The sequence below is a fragment of the Oncorhynchus gorbuscha genome, linkage group LG10 (genome assembly GCF_021184085.1).
Source record: "Oncorhynchus gorbuscha isolate QuinsamMale2020 ecotype Even-year linkage group LG10, OgorEven_v1.0, whole genome shotgun sequence".
NCBI classification, from domain to species: Eukaryota; Metazoa; Chordata; class Actinopteri; order Salmoniformes; family Salmonidae; genus Oncorhynchus; species Oncorhynchus gorbuscha.
The window spans coordinates 42651969-42668110 of record NC_060182.1 but is presented as its reverse complement, the minus strand read 5'-3'; the positions used below and the strand labels follow the sequence as shown (position 1 = coordinate 42668110).

At 40.9% G+C, this 16142-nt stretch overlaps 1 protein-coding gene across 2 annotated transcripts; it reads right to left on the bottom strand.

Annotated features, from left to right (window-relative positions):
• Window positions 1-454: 454 nt before the first annotated feature.
• ppardb (peroxisome proliferator-activated receptor delta b) lies at window positions 455-15829 on the bottom strand. 2 transcript variants are annotated; one of them, XM_046366192.1, is made up of 8 exons: window positions 15467-15829; window positions 12472-12924; window positions 12109-12260; window positions 9736-9874; window positions 7747-7949; window positions 5846-6052; window positions 1691-1934; window positions 455-1349 (listed from the first exon to the last, which is right to left on the bottom strand). In XM_046366192.1, the coding sequence occupies exons 2-8, from the start codon at window positions 12848-12850 to the stop codon at window positions 1102-1104; spliced, it is 1572 nt and encodes a 523-aa protein (XP_046222148.1). In that variant the 5' UTR covers window positions 12851-12924; window positions 15467-15829; the 3' UTR covers window positions 455-1101. The 2 variants fall into 2 exon arrangements, with proteins under 2 accessions (XP_046222148.1, XP_046222149.1); XM_046366193.1 differs by lacking the exon at window positions 455-1349 and adding an exon at window positions 1425-1599.
• Between the last annotated feature and the right edge of the window lie 313 nt (window positions 15830-16142).

Genomic DNA, 16142 nt, shown 5'->3' with positions numbered 1-16142 from the left:
CTGCAATCTGAGGTGCAGTTACCTCTAATGAACTTCTCCTCTGCAGCAGAGGTAACTCTGGGTCTTCCTTTTCTGTGGAGGTCCTCATGAGAACCAGTTTCATCATAGCACTTGCGACTGCACTTGAAGAAACATTCAAAGCTCTTGAAATTTTCCAGATTGACTGACCTTCATGTCTTAAAGTAATGATGGACTGTTGTTTCGCTTATTTGAGCTGTTCTTGCCACTCCTACTTTGTCACAACACAACTGATTAGCTAAAACACATTAAGGAAAGAAATTCCACAAATTAACTTTTAACAAGGCACGCCTGTTAATTGCAATGTATTCCAGGTGACTACCTCATGAAGCTGTTTGAGAGAATGCCTAGAGTGTGCAACACTGTCAAAGGGTGGCTACTTTGAATAATCTCAAATGTAAAACATATTTTAATTTGATTAACACTTTTTTGGTTACTACATGATTCCATGTGTGTTCTTTCATAGTTTTGATGTCTAAACTATTATTCTACAATATAGAAAATAGTAAAAATAAAGAAAAACCCTGGAATGAGTAGGTGTGTCCAAACATTTGATTGGTATTGTACATTAATATATACATAACATCATTATGTAAACATATTGCTGTCAACAACAGTCAGTATTTGCTCTAAGGGGACAATATTTGCTAAGACAGGGTTTGCTCTAAGGGGACAATAAAGTATTGAATTGAACAGTGTGGCTTTGCTTATGAGGAGGACTAGTACATGAATGTCTTTATAGATCTCCTACAGTAGAGAGTGCAGCAAGGTACGGTCCGATCCTGTTAAATCTGGTTTAGTCCAATTCCTGTAGGAGCAGATGCAACAAAGTCAAGTCCGAGTTCGTCCGGTTTAGGCCACTGTGTCCAGTCATGTTCTTGTTGAGCTCCTGCAGTAGCGGGAGCAATGAGGTCTCAGACTAGGGGTGTGTCTGAAATGACAACCTATTCCTTATGTTGTGCACTACTTTTGAGGAGACGAGTACATGTCCTTGTAGAAATCCTGCACTAGCAGAAGTCCCAGTCCAGTTCAGTTCAGTCTGGTTTAGCCCAGTCAGTACATGTTCAGTCTGGTTTAGTCCAGTCAGTACATGTCCTTATAGATCTCCTGTAGTAGAGGGTGCAGAGAGGTTTCCGACTCTGTCTTCTTGATCTTCTGCACCAGCAAGGCGTTCTCTGTGACAAGCTGTCTGAGGTCGGCCATCTTGTTCAGCAGCTTGGGGAAGAGGTAGAGGGAGTCCTGGTGGTTGGCCTGCAGGTGCTGGTCCAAGGCCTGGAGAATACCGTCCTGACTCTGTTCGACCTGCTTCACGTTCATTAGCCCTGGGCGGTCTGCAGATAGATCGAGAATAGTTAGATGGGTAGACCACAGACGTGACAGAGCTGCCAACTCGCAGCACAACCTCACTAAAAGCTTTCCGTGACTCCACGCATCCCATCTCCTCACCTTCTCAACCATATTGGACCATATCTTATTCTCCAATGTGTTTTGCGAAAGAGGTGTGGAGAGAGGATACCAGGAATCGAGGGAAAGATGAATTGAGAAAGAGCTCCCCCTCAACTCCAGACAGGATAATAGCAGCTACGAACAACATTAGAGCCTGGGTTATTTGGGGAGAACAGTACTAATGTCAGAGTTACTGTGATACTACTAGTACAAAAGTATCCCATACCTCCACACAGGATGATAATGGCCACAAACAGAGCCAGGTCACTGTCATCCAGCTCCAGAGCATTGAACTTCACAGCAAACTCAAACTTGGGCTCCATGATCTCACTGAAGGGTTTACGGAGGCTCCTCAGGAACTCCCGGGTCACAAAGCCCTTCCCGTTGGCCACCAGGAGGCCATCTTTGTTCATGAGGGAGGGCAGCATGGCGAAGATGGCCTCATGGACGCCATACTTCAGTAGTGTCACCTGAAGGAAGCAGGCAGGTAAATAGGGGAGAAAATAGAATTCAACACCAAAGTAAAAGTGCCATTAACAGCAGTTTGAACAGTTGACAAAAGAAAATGCATGATGATTTCATCGTATAACTATGGGAGATATTTCTACATTACTGTCAGTACATTTCACTGAGTGTGACAAGAAATTAAGTTGACAATCAATAAGTGAAAAGACAAGGTTGCTTTTTTTTGTTTTTCCCCCCCGACATAACATAGGTACAACATATCCCCTTTTTGTATGCGACACTTTTAAAATGTGCCTTTAGAGGCCATGCAATTCAGTACTCATCTATACAACAAAAGCAATTTAGATCAAGAGTCCATATTAACAAAGGTAATTGAAGGACGAACAGTACAGGTAGATAGCAATAAAAACTGTACCAGAGGCACAGAGTAAATGAGAGGAAAAACAAAAGATCCAGTGTAATATATTATAAAAATAGAGCGAACTGGATAGAATATGGGGAAAAATGCACCAAATGATATTTAAAAAAATCTTCAACATAGAAATGCTACCATTTTTCAAAATTGAAACTTCTTACAAGTGGAGTCACGCATGATTCACCGAATGATATTTTGGGGGGAAAAAAAGTCTCCTCCCTCTCCACTAACCGAAGCTAATTATAATATTTTTTCCCCAATTAATAATTTAAAATGAACATCTGTACAGAAAGACTCATGTGAAGGCCAAATTAGAGAAGGAACTTCTTGATGCAATTAAAGCTTTAAGGATGGGAAAACTCCAGAGGACCAGATATACTCAGAGGACCATTATTAGCATGTTTTAACAACTCCTATATAAACGGTAGATTATCAGACACACAACAAGAAGGTCTGATTTCATTATTACTAAAACAGGATCCAAATTGTATATATAAAGATCCAGTCGATTTTAAAAAATTGGAGGCCTCTTACACTTCAGAGTTGTGATGCAAATTTTTTAGCTAAATGCTTGGCGCAGATAATTAAAAAAGGTTTTGTCAGATATTATTCATCCTAGTCAGACAGGTTTTTTACATGGACAATACCTTGGAGATTACATAAAACAAGTGCTGGAAACACATGGAATATCAGGGAAACCAGAACTGGTTTTCATAGCTGATTTTGAAAAGGCTTTTGATAAAGTATGACTGGAGTTTATATATAAATGCCTATAATATTTCAATTTTGGATAATCTCTTATAAAACGTGTTAAAGTTACGTTTCATAACCCTAGGTACAAAATAGTAAATAATGGCTACATCTCAGAAAGTTTTAAACTGCCAAGAGGAGTAAAACAAGGTTGTCCACTATCGGCATATCTATTTATTATTGCCATCGAAATTAGCTGTCAAAATTAGATCCAACAATAATATTAAGGGATTAGAAATCCGAGGCTTAAAAACAAAGGTGTCATTGTACGCTGATGATTCATGTCGTTTTCTTTCAAATCCACAATTTGGATCCCTCCACAGCCTCATAGAGGATCTGGATACTTCTGCTAATTTCTCTGGATTAAAACCAAATTATGATAAGTAAATATTACGTATTGGGTCACTAAATTTTTTTTTTTTTAAATACAAATTAAAATAGAAAAATATAAAAAAATCAGCTTCTACATTACCGTGTAGTTTACCAATAAAACAGTCTGACACGGATGTGGACATACTCGGTATACAAATCCCAAAATAAATAAATGATCTAAAAAAAAAGGTATAATTTTTGTAAATGATATCATAAATAAGACTGGTGGAGTTGTCACACGTGCAGCTAACACAGAAATATGGAAATGTCTGCTCTACCCAAAATTACAACCAACTAATCGCAGCATTACCATAAAACTGGAAGAGGCAAATGGAAGGTGGAAAAAGTAAGGAACTTGTCTGTCAGCCCTGCATTAAAGACCATAAATGGTTAAAGAAAATTGTCACAAATAAACACATACACCAATTTAATTTAAGGACCAAAGAATTGACAGCTGTGCCAAATAAATTGCAAAATAGTTGGGAAGAGATTTGTGATGTACCATGGCACATGGTTTTTGAATTGATAACGCAAAACAACGCCGGATTCAAAACTTCAAATTTTCCCATGTAAATGATACAAAATTCTTGCAACCAATTATTGCGCAAAACAGAGAGGTAGCCATTTTTCCTCCCGGTCCTAGTGAAAAGCCAACTGTCCCGGTTGATATATTATCGAATAGATATTTGAAAAACACCTTGAGGATTGATTATAAAAAAACGTTTGCCATGTTTCTGTTGATATTATGGATATTATTTGGAATTTTTGTCTGTTCACCGCTATTTCCGGTGGATTCCTGGGCATAACGCATCAAACTAACGGAGTTATTTGGATATAAAAAATATCTTTATGGAACAAAAGGAACATTTGCTGTCTAACTGGGAGTCTCGTGAGTGAAAACATCTGAAGATCATCAAAGGTAAACGATTAATTTGATTGCTTTTCTGATTTTCGTGAACAAGTTACCTGCCGCTAGGTGTACATAATGTTTTGTTAGTATATCGATGAACTTACAAACGCTTGTATTGTTTTCGCTGTAAAGCATCATTTGTATGTATGTACAGTTGAAGTCAGATGTTTACATACACAAATACATTTAAACTCAGTTTTTCACAATTCCTGACATTTAATCCTAGTAAAAATTCCCCGCCTTGGGTCAGTTAGGAACACCACTATTTTAAGAATGTGAAATGTCAGAATAATAGTAGAGAATGACTTATTTCAGCTTTTATTTCTTTCAGCACATTCCCAGTGCGCCAGAAGTTTACATACACTCAAGTATTTGGTAGCATTGCCTTTAAATTGTTTAACTTGGGTCAAATGTTTTGAGTAACCTTCCACAAGCCTCCCACAATAAGTTGGGTGAATTTTGGCCCATTCATCCTGACAGAGCTGGTGTAACTGAGTCAGGTTTGAAGGCCTCCTTGCTCGCACATGCTTTTTCTATTCTGCCCACACATTTTCTACAGGTTTGAGGTCAGGGTTTGTGACGGCCACTCCAATACCTTGACTTTGTTGTCCTGAAGCCATTTTGCCACAACTTTGAAAGTATGCTTGGGGTGATTGTCCATTTGGAAGACCCATTTGCGACCAAGCTTTTACTTCCTGACTGATGTCTTGAGATGTTGCTTCAATATATACATATCATTTCCTACCTCATGATGCCATCTATTTTGTGAAGTGCACCAGTCCCTCCTGCAGCAAAGCACCCCCACAAAATGATGCTGCCACCCCGTACTTCATGGTTGGGATGGTGTTCTTCGGCTTGCAAGCCTCCCCCTTTTTCCTCCAAACATAACGATGGTCATTATGGCCAAACAGTTATATTTTTGTTTCATCATACCAGAGGACATTTCTCCCAAAATTACAATCTTTGTCCCCCATGTGCAGTTGCAAACCGTAGTCTGGATTTATTATGGCGGTTTTGGAGCAGTGGCTTCGTCCTTGCTGAGCGGCCTTTCCGGTTATGTCGATATAGGACTCGTTTTACTGTGGATATATACACTTTTGTACCAGTTTCCTCCAGCATATCCACAAGGTCCTTTACTGTGGTTGATTTGATTTGCACCACAGTATGTTCATCTCTAGGAGACAGAACGCGTCTCCTTCCTGAGTGGCATGACGGCTGCGTGGTCTCATGGTGTTTATACTTGTGTACTAATTGTTTGTACAGATGAAAGTGGTACCTTCAGGCGTATATATATATATATATTTTTACCCCCCCAAAAAAAAATATGGGGGATTGGAAATGATGCAGACAATTACATTGATGGAAGCAAGAATCTATCCACAATATTACAGCTGATCCACCCCTTAAAAAAAAGAAAAAAAGACAAACGTTAGCAAGCTCTGTTGAGAAGACTGTGGTCCATGCCATACCTGGTCGTTGAGGAAGAGATCCACAAACCCTGGGATGTTCTTGGCGAACTCAGTTAGCTCTCGTACCGTCTCCACCGTGGTGCACTGACAGCGGTAAAATACGTGTACCCCTATCTCCTTTGTGAGGGGCGCGCCCGGGATTAACTGGTTCCACACTAGACCACTCTCTGCTTGCCACAGGGTGTCTACATCATGGATCACAAATGGCTGTCGGGGTAGAGAAAGAGAAAGCATTAATCTTTTAACAGTCTGGTCTTCCTTTTCTTTAAAAAACGAACATATGTAATTGTTAATGACAAGTAAAAACTCATTACGAAAAACAGATTGATAAGAAGCTAATTAAAAACTAAAGAGCTCTACAAATAATCAGCCACTAAATATTTCTTTCTATGAAGAGGTTACTAGTAATATGCATACACATTGGTGCAACCAGAAAAGCCTTCCCCCTCATCCAAGTTCAGAGGGGTTGTTGTGAGTTATGACCATAAACATCATTGGTTTAGCTTGGAAGGCGTATCCTACCTTGGTGCAACCAGAAAAGTCTTCCTCATAATCAAGCTCAGAGAGTGTGCTCTAAAGGTTTTAACCAGAGGGGTAACCAATACCCATGCACTGTCAGGTCCAAAATTATTGGCACCGTTGATAAAGATTAGCAAAAAAGACTGTATAAAATAAATAATACAAATACAGCTACATTACGTGCATATATTATTTTATACTAAAAATAAAAATACCCCAAAAGATAAGGGTTAAAATGATTGGCACCATTTTTCAGTACTCTATCACCCTACCCTTGTGAGGATAATGACACTGAGCCCTTTTCTATTATGTTTTATGAGATTGGAAAACACATTGGGAGAGATCTTAGACCATTCCTCCATACAGAATCTTTACAGATCCTTGATCTGTGCTCCTTCCAAGCTGAACCAATGATGTGAGTTATGACCATAAACAACAACCCCTCTGAGCTTGCTGGAAGTGGATCTTCCAGCAAGACAGTAACCTCAAGCACACATCAAAATCCACAAAGAAATTATTAATTGACCACAAAATCATAATTTGGCAATGGCCATCTCAGTCTTTGGACTTTGAACCCATTAAAAACCTGTGGTTTGAATTGAAGAGGACAGTCCATAAGTGCAGACGAAGGATATCAAGGATCTGGAAATATTCTGTATGGAGGAATGGTCTAAGATCTCTCGCAATGTGTTCTCCAATCTCATAAAAACATTATAGAAAAATCCTGTCATTACCCTCGCCAGGGGAGGCAAAAAAAAGGATGGTCAAAATTATAGGCACCCGCCAATAATTTTTACCACCACCCTTCTTTTTTTTTTTTTACTGAGCAATTGTATTAGTATAAAATAATCTAATTTCCAAATGTTTTGGAGCATACAATACAGCTCAGTATTTGTATTATTTATTTATAGTATTTTTTGCTAATCTTAATCAAGGGCATCAACACTGAGTGTACAAAATATTAGTTACACCTTCTTAATATTCAGTTGCACCCTCCTTTTGCCCTCAAAACAGCCTTAAAATGTCGGGCATGGACTCTACAAGGTGTCGAAAGCGTTCCACAGGGATACTGGCCCATGTTGACTCCCACAGTTCTGTTAAGATGGCTTGATGGGTGGTGGACCATCCTTGATACACACGGGAAACTGTTTTTGCGTGAAAAATCCAACAACGTCGCAGTTCTTGACACACTCAAACAGGTGCGCCTGGCACCTACCACCACACCTTTGACCTGTCTCTCCCCTTCATCTACACTGATTAAAGTGGATTTAACAGGTGACATCAATAAGTCATCATAGCATTCACCTGGTCAGTCTGTAACGGAAAGAGAAGGTGTTCCAAATGTTCACACTCAGTGTATATTTACATAAGAGTGAGCGTACCGATGTGCAGCTGGTCTTGCCGGTGAGGATGCTGCGGGCTTTCTTCTTGGTCATAATGAGGTTCTTCAGGTAGGCTTGGTACACCTGTTTAGCCAGGGTCTTGAGGTCTGAGCCACCAAGGTGGTGGGGGTCCAGCTCCTCTGCTAGCAGGCCAGCCACTAGCTTCTTCTTCTCAGCCCCCGGCATACGCCCATACCGGATCGCTGCCGGGCGAACAGGCAGAGTAGTGTTAGCATTGAAGGTGAAACAGACATAGACAGTTTAGCATCATGCATACAGCCATATTAGATAACTGGGTAGACAGTAGCATTAGCATCGAAAGCTGTACAGTGCATTTGGAAAGTAATTCAGACCCCTTGACTTTTCCCACATTTTGTTACTCTAAAATTAAATGTATTGTTTTCCTCATCAATCTACACACAATACCCCATAATGACAAAGCAAAAACAGGTTTTTAGAAATATGTCATGGCATAAGTATTCAGACCCTTTGCTATGAGACTCTAAATACGAGTTCAGGTGCATCTTGTTTCCATTGATCATCCTTGAGATGTTTCTACAAATTGATTGGAGTCCACCTGTAGTAAATTTAATTGATTGGACATGATTTGGAAAAGGCACACACCTGTCTATATAAAGGTCCCATAGCTGACAGTGCATGTCAGCACAAAAACCAAGCCATGAGGTCAAAGGAGTTGTCCGTAGAGCTCCGACACAGGATTGTGTTGAGGCACAGATCTGGGGAAGGGTACAAAAACATTTCTGCAGCATTGAAGGTCCCCAAGAACACAGTGGCCTCCATCATTCTTAAATGGAAGAAGTTTGGAACCACTGAGACTCTTCCTAGAGCTGGACGCCCGGCCAAACTGAGCAAACGGGGGAGAAGGGCATTAGTCAGGGAGGTGACCAAGAACCCGGTGGTTACTCTGACAGTTCCTCTGTGGAGATGGGAGAACCTTCCAGAAGAACAACCATCACCAATCAGGCCTTAATGGTAGAGTGGTCAGACGGAAGCCACTCCTCGGTAGAAGGCAAATGACAGCCAGCTTAGAGTTAGCCAAAAGGTACCTAAAGGACTCTCAGACCATGAGTAACAAGATTATTTGGTCATATAAAATTAAGACTGAACAGAATGCCAAGCATCACATCTGTTAGAAACCTGGGACCATCCCGACGGTGAAGCATGGTGGTGGCAACATCATGCTGTGGGGATGTTCTTTAGTGGCAGGGACTGGGAGACGAGTCAGGATCGAGGGAGAGATTAATGAAGCAAAGTACAGAGAAATCATTGATGAAAACCTGCTCCAGAGCGCTGAGGACCTCAGACTGGGGGTGAAGGTTCACCTTCCAAAAGGACAATGACCCTATGCACACAGCCAAAACAACGCAGGAGTGGGTTCGGGACAAGACTCTGAATGACCCAGCCAGAGGCCGGACTTAAACCCGATCAATCATCTCTAGAGAGACATAAAAATAGCTGTGCTCTGAAGCTCCCCATCCAACCTGACAAAACTTGAGGATCTGCAGAGAATGGGAAAACCTCCCCAAATGCTGGTGTGCCTAGCTTGTAGCATCATACCCAAGAACACTCGAGGCTAATCGCTGCCAAAGTTGCTTCAACAAAGTACTGAGTAAAGGGTCTGAATACTATGTAAATGTGATACCAGTTTTTATTTTTAATACATTTCAAAAAAACATGTTTTTCTTTGTCATTATGGTGTATTAAAAAATATATATATATATTAGAATAAGGTTGTACTTTTCAAATGCACTGTATAGCTCCACCAAAATGAGGTTCAAGAGTTTCATAAATTAATATTGTTAATATTGAAACACATTATCAGTAGTTCTTAGGGACAGTTTTCAAAACACAGATTAAGATCCTCCATTCAGTCCAGGGCTTTATCTGCATCTGTGATACTGGCCCTTAATCTGTAAAAGGACCAAGTATTTCCAGACCCTGAAAGACCCATTAATGGTCTCCTCTCACCGTCATGGGACATGCCCAGGGCCAGGCACTTCTGGAAGCGGCAGTACTGGCACTTATTACGGTTCTTTTTCAGGATCTTACAGGCTCTCTCACAGCGCTCGTACTCCAGCTTCATCCGAATGGTCCGCCGGAAGAAGCCCTAGACCAATTGATACGCACAGGGGAGAGGGAGCAAGCGAGTTCAGTTTATTTACAATTGAAGGCATTACAGGAAAGACAGATATAACACTGCATTCACCACAAGTCACACATGATGGCCATTGAACTTGAGTTGCAGGTTAATAACATTTGACTGCAGTGGGCTAAATTAGGGTCACACAGAGTTGTAGTCAAACAAATCTACTTTGAAATAAAAGTATACAGTGGGGCAAAACAGTATTTAGTCAGCCACCAATTGTGCAAGTTCTCCTACTTAAAAAGATGAGAGATGCCTGTAATTTTCACCATAGGTACACTTCAACTATGACTGACAAAATGAAAAAAAAAAAAATCCAGAAAATCACATTGTAGGATTTGTAATGAATGTATTTGCAAATTATGGTGGAAAATAAGTATTTGGTCACCTACAAACAAGCAAGATTTCTGGCTCTTACATTTACATTACATTTAAGTCATTTAGCAGACGCTCTTATCCAGAGCGACTTACAGACCTGTAACTTCTTTAAGAGGCTCTTCTGTCCTCCACTCGTTACCTGTATTAATGGCACCTGTTTGAACTTGTTATCAGTATAAAAGACACCTGTCCACAACCTCAAACAGTCACACTCCAAACTCCACTATGGCCAAGACCAAAGAGCTGTCAAAGGACACCAGAAACAAAATTGTAGACCTGCACCAGGCTGGGAAGACTGAATCTACAATAGGTAAGCAGCTTGGTTTGAAGAAATCAACTGTGGGAGCAATTATTAGGAAATGGAAGAAATACAAGACCACTGATCATCTCCCTCGATCTGGGGCTCCACGCAAGATCTCACCCCGTGGGGTCAAAATGATCACAAGAAAATCCCAGAACCACACAGGGGGACCTAGTGAATGACCTGTAGAGAGCTGGGACCACAGTAATAAAGCATACCATCAGTAACACACTACGCCGCCAGAGACTCAAATCCTGCAGTGCCAGACGTGTCCCCCTGCTTAAGCCAGTACATGTCCAGAACCGTCTGAAGTTTGCTAGAGAGCATTTGGGTGATCCAGAAGAAGATTGGGAGAATGTCATATGGTCAGATGAAACCGAAATAGAACTTTTTGGTAAAAACTCAACTCGTCGTGTTTGGAGGACAAAGAATGCTGAGTTGCATCCAAAGAACACCATACCTACTGTGAAGCATGGGGGTGGAAACATCATGCTTTGGGGCAGTTTTTCTGCAAAGGGACCAGGACGACTGATCCGCGTAAAGAAAATAATGAATGGGGCCATGTATTGTGAGATTTTGAGTGAAAACCTCTTTCCATCAGTAAGGGCATTGAAGATGAAACGTGGCTGGGTCTTTCAGCATGACAATGATCCCAAACACACCGCCTGGGCAACGAAGGAATGGCTTCGTAAGAAGCATTTCAAGGTCCTGGAGTGGCCTAGCCAGTCTCCAGATCTCAACCCCATAGAAAATATTTGGAGGGAGTTGAAAGTCCGTGTTGCCCAGCAACAGCCCCAAAACATCACTGCTCTAGAGGAGATCTGCATGGAGAAATGGGCCAAAATACCAGCAACAGTGTATGAAAACCTTGTCAAACGTTTTCTGTAAGTCTTCACCTCTGTCATTGCCAACAAAGGGTATATAACAAAGTATTGAGATAAACTTATGTTATTGACCAAATACTTATTTTCCACCATAATTTGCAAATAAATTCATTAACAATCCTACAATGTGATTTTCTGGATATTTTTTTCTAATTTTGTCTGTCATAGTTGAAGTGTACCTATGATGAAAATTACAGGCCTCTCATCTTTTTAAGTGGGAGAACTTGCCCAATTGGTGGCTGACTAAATACTTTTTTGCCCCACTGTGTAGTTGAAATGTATTCAATATTAAGTGTGCACCCTAATATTACACTTTATATACAGCACAGAAAATTGAAATGAAACAAAACTGTTGGACATTGGAAGACCGGATTGACGGGTTATTTAAAATAATGTTTTAAAAAATATATTAATAACATTCCACCCATGAGGCCACTTGGTCATTTGACTGCAGGAAAGGGCTCCCGGACTGGAATGCTGCAACATAGGACACAAACTAAACTCAATCTAAGCTCAGGTCAGGTTGAGGCTGTTAGCAGCCATGACAAAACCTCCAGGATTTAAGACCTAAGAACATTAAGCACATTTGTTTTCTGATTATTAAGCCCCATTGTTAGACTTGTGAAATCTCTCACCTTGCAGCCCTCGCAGGCATGCACACCGTAGTGGAACCCTGAAGCTTTGTCAGCACAGATCCTACACTCCACGTTGATACCAGGCCCTGTGGCCTCATCCCGTCCCAGACGCAGCTGCTCCGACAGCGAGGGAGACGACGTGTGAGACAGGTCTGGCACACAGAGAGACAACACCCATCTGATTGTCGTACGAGAGACTCGTATTACCAGCTCAAACTGATTTGGGACCAGGCCATACCCATATGCTCTGGTCTGCTGATGTATTCACTATAAGTCCAAAATATTACAGTGAAGCATATCACATCCCACTTAGCGTATTATTTCAAATATAACCAATGACATGTACTTCATTTACTCTCTTACCTGTATAGTTGTTATCAGCAGCAGGACTGTCTTGTCTGCTGTATCTAGTCTTGTCCTTCTCCAGTCCCTCCTCTTCCCCTCCTCCCTTCTCTCCATTCTGTTGGCTGCCAGTCTCATTCCATGATACCCTTGAGATGGGGGACCTCGGCCTCTCCGCCCCACTGCCTTCACCCTCCTCAACCCCCAGCTCCTGCAGGTCCGTCAACCCTCCAAAGTCAGGGGCCACTGCCTCCACCTCCCTTGCAGTCCATATATCATCAGCTGCCGTGTCCAGGGAATGTGGAGAGTTTGGGCCACATAGGGGCTGCGGGCCTGTCCTAGTTTCCCCATTCACCTGTTCAAGGTGCTCAGGGGAAGGTAGCTGCTGTAACACATCCATGGCTCCTTACCTTGTGGTCAGGGTGCTAAAGCGCCTCTTCCCTGTCTGTCATGATGTTGCTGACATGGTCTCCCCTGTTAAGGTAAGGAACAGCGTAATTATGCAACAACATTTAAAGACCTATCTATGTCTCTATATACTTGACATATGACTGAATGGATCACTAGGTGCATATCAAAAGGAAACCCAGGTAGAGTTATTATGGCAAACTATAGCTAAACATTTAAAACAAAAAAATGTGCAATACTTATTGGACAAGTCTTGGTAGGCCCTCCCTGTTTCAGACTGTTTTCTTCCGTTTTGGTGCCTAATGAACATGACCTAGTTATTGGGGTTCTTTGTTGTAGGATTAGAGACAGGGTGAGAGAGCAAGAGTGAGCTCAAATGTCTCTGCTAGTGCAGCAATCAAACATTAGTCTCATAACCAACCTTAGCCTCTTTAAGTATCCAAGAGTAAAATACGTACACTCTCGTCTCTAACATGTAGGCTCGGCATTCCCAAACACTCCCATTACAAGTCAGAATGTTGAACAAACTTAATTTCAACGATATTGTGTATTAGAGGTCGACCGATTAATTGTTTTCGAGATGATAGTTCCCGGATCCGACCATATTAATGACCTAAGGCTCGTATTTCTGTGTGTTATTATGTTATAATTAAGTTTATGATTTGATAGAGCAGTCTGACTGAGCGATGGTAGGCACCAGCGGGCTCGTATGCTTTCATTCAAACAGCACTTTCGTGCATTTTGCCAGCAGCTCATTGCTGTGCTTCAAGCATTGAGATGTTTATGACTTCAAGCCTATCAACTCCAGATATTAGGATGGTGTAACCGATGTGAAATGGCTAGCTAGTTAGCGGGGTGCGCGCTAATAGCGTTTCAAACGTCACTCACTCCGAGTCTTGGAAGTGTTGTTCCCCTTGCTCCGCAAGGGCCGCGACTTTGGTGGAGCGATGGGTGGCTGTTGTCAATGTGTTCCTGGTTCGAGCCCAGGTAGGGGTGAGGAGAGGGACGGAAGCTATACTGTTACACTGGCAATACTATAAGGTGCCTATAAGAACATCCAATAGTCAAAGGTATATGAAATACAAATCGTATAGAGAGAAATTGTGCTATAATTCCTATAATAACTACAACCTAAAACTTCTTACCTGGGAATAATGAAGACTACTGTTAAAAGGAACCACTAGTTTTCATATGTTCTCATGTTCTGAGCAAGGAACTGAAACGTTAGCTTTCTTACATAGCAGATATTGCACTTTTACTTTCTTCTCCAACACTTTGTTTTTGCATTATTTAAACCAAATTGAACATGTTTCATTTTATTTGAGGCTAAATTGATTTTATTGATGTATTATATTAAGTTAAAATAAGTGTTCATTCAGTATTGTTGTAATTGTCATTATTACAAATTAAAAATTAAAAAATGGCCGAGTAATCGGTATCGGCTTTTAAAAAAAAACAGACCTCTAGTCTGTATAGCTTTTGTATTTTTATGATTGGCTCATTCATCCCCCTCCTCTCCTCTAACTATTCCCCAGGTCGTTGCTGTAAATGAGAATAATAATAATATATGCCATTTAGCAGACGCTTTTATCCAAAGCGACTTACAGTCATGTGTGCATACATTCTACGTATGGGTGGTCCAGGGAATCGAACCCACTACCCTGGCGTTACAAGCTTAACTGGTAAAATAACGGATAAATAAAAATAAATAAATTCCAGCTTCTTTTTTTCAATACATGACAAACACTTGCACGATATGGCCGAGCCTAACCGAACCACAGACCAAATGTTGCCCCACACTATCTGCTGGCAAATTTCACAGCTGATTGCGAGTTAACTTGCTTAGGTCCTCTACTTTTGGTAACATTCAGCTATTGTTTACATATTGTGCATCACATGCATGTTTCAGGAGATTTAAAATGCAAGCAACAGAACCTACTAGAGCAGCAATAATACCTATTCTAGGCTATTACTCAATAGAACAAGTCTAGTACAGACAAAAACTGTAGGAAATTACTGTTCAAACACTCGTTCAGACTTGTCACCTAGCTAATAACCTGTCATGCTAGTTCTTAGAAAATCTGCTGCTGTGCTTTGAGTGAGTCATTCTAAAGGGCTTGGCACCATTGATTGGCACAGACAGGGTCGAAAATAGCACAATATAAGTATACATGACACACAAAAAAAAAAGTGTTTACGAGTGAGTGCATCACAAACATCTCTGATGAATCCTCTTCCCAATACAGCCTCTTCCAACACCAAATGTTGCTTTGATGTCAAGTAGGCTCATAAGGTCAGCAATATAGGCTTATCATGAGACTTTTGTTTAAATCATGACTGGTAGATTTGATTGAATCCATATTCCATATCCCAAAACATGCATTCAAAAATCACATTGACAGAAAATGCAAACATGAATTGAAAGAAATCTATAGACTTAACTATAGTGACGTGAAAGCAATCATCCTAAATAAACAATGTCTGATAGTTCCCGAGTACAGACCAGAGGCAGAGGACAAGCTGGTGAATAAATTGAACTGTTCTTGTCTTGGTGAATATAGCTAACTAGCTAGCCTAGTATGGCAGCTAACCGTAAGTCCATTCTTACCTTTCTCAATGGTGTTGCTTGCTTTTCCAAAGAATGTGTACCGGTGAAGTTACCAAAACGTGTCCATTAGCACTCGATTCGATTCGCTGGCTGTGAGGTGTTGTTTGCTAGCAGCTAGCTAACGCTAGCTAGCTTACGTTAAATAGCTCTGAACTTGTAAAAACAAATCCCAATTCATCTGTCAATACTGTCAAATAGTATGTCCTGTATGCTTGCAGTACAGTCTCCGTGTCTGGTAGCTGGCTGGTTAAAGTACATTTTGTATCAAACTTTTCAGTGAGCTCTTGCTAACTACTGTTAGCCCAGTGTGAATCATACACCTCACTCAGTCAACCTTCTCTGCGCACCGCTGTTGCCCTCTGAGTGCCTGCTTCCATTAGTTCACGTTACATAATCACAAAGGCAAAATTGGCTATATCGTAAAAATTTATGAAAATAAAAATGTGCTTTTGAGTCTTCATTTAAGGGTTGGGTTAGCATTAGATTAGCAGTGTGGTTATGGTTAGGTTTAAAATCAATTTTAAGAATATAAATGTTAGAAATAGGCGGGGTTTATGACTTTGTGGCTGTGGTAACTAGTGACTACCCTGAGTTCCCCTCATTTTACAATTTAGTAATTTAGCAGACCTACAGTTAGTGCATTACTTTTAAGATAGCCAGGTGAGACAACACATTA

What these genes read in the sequence shown, in the direction of transcription:
- ppardb (XM_046366192.1), bottom strand. Translation starts at nt 12,850, where the DNA reads ATGGATGTGTTACAGCAGCTACCTTCCCCTGAGCACCTTGAACAGGTG. An exon ending in TGCTGATAACAACTATACAG is followed by an intron (nt 12,261 to 12,471) that starts GTAAGAGAGTAA and finishes TCTGTGTGCCAG; the next exon opens with ACCTGTCTCACACGTCGTCT. An exon ending in CCTGGGCATGTCCCATGACG is followed by an intron (nt 7,950 to 9,735) that starts GTGAGAGGAGAC and finishes TTCGCCCGGCAG; the next exon opens with CGATCCGGTATGGGCGTATG.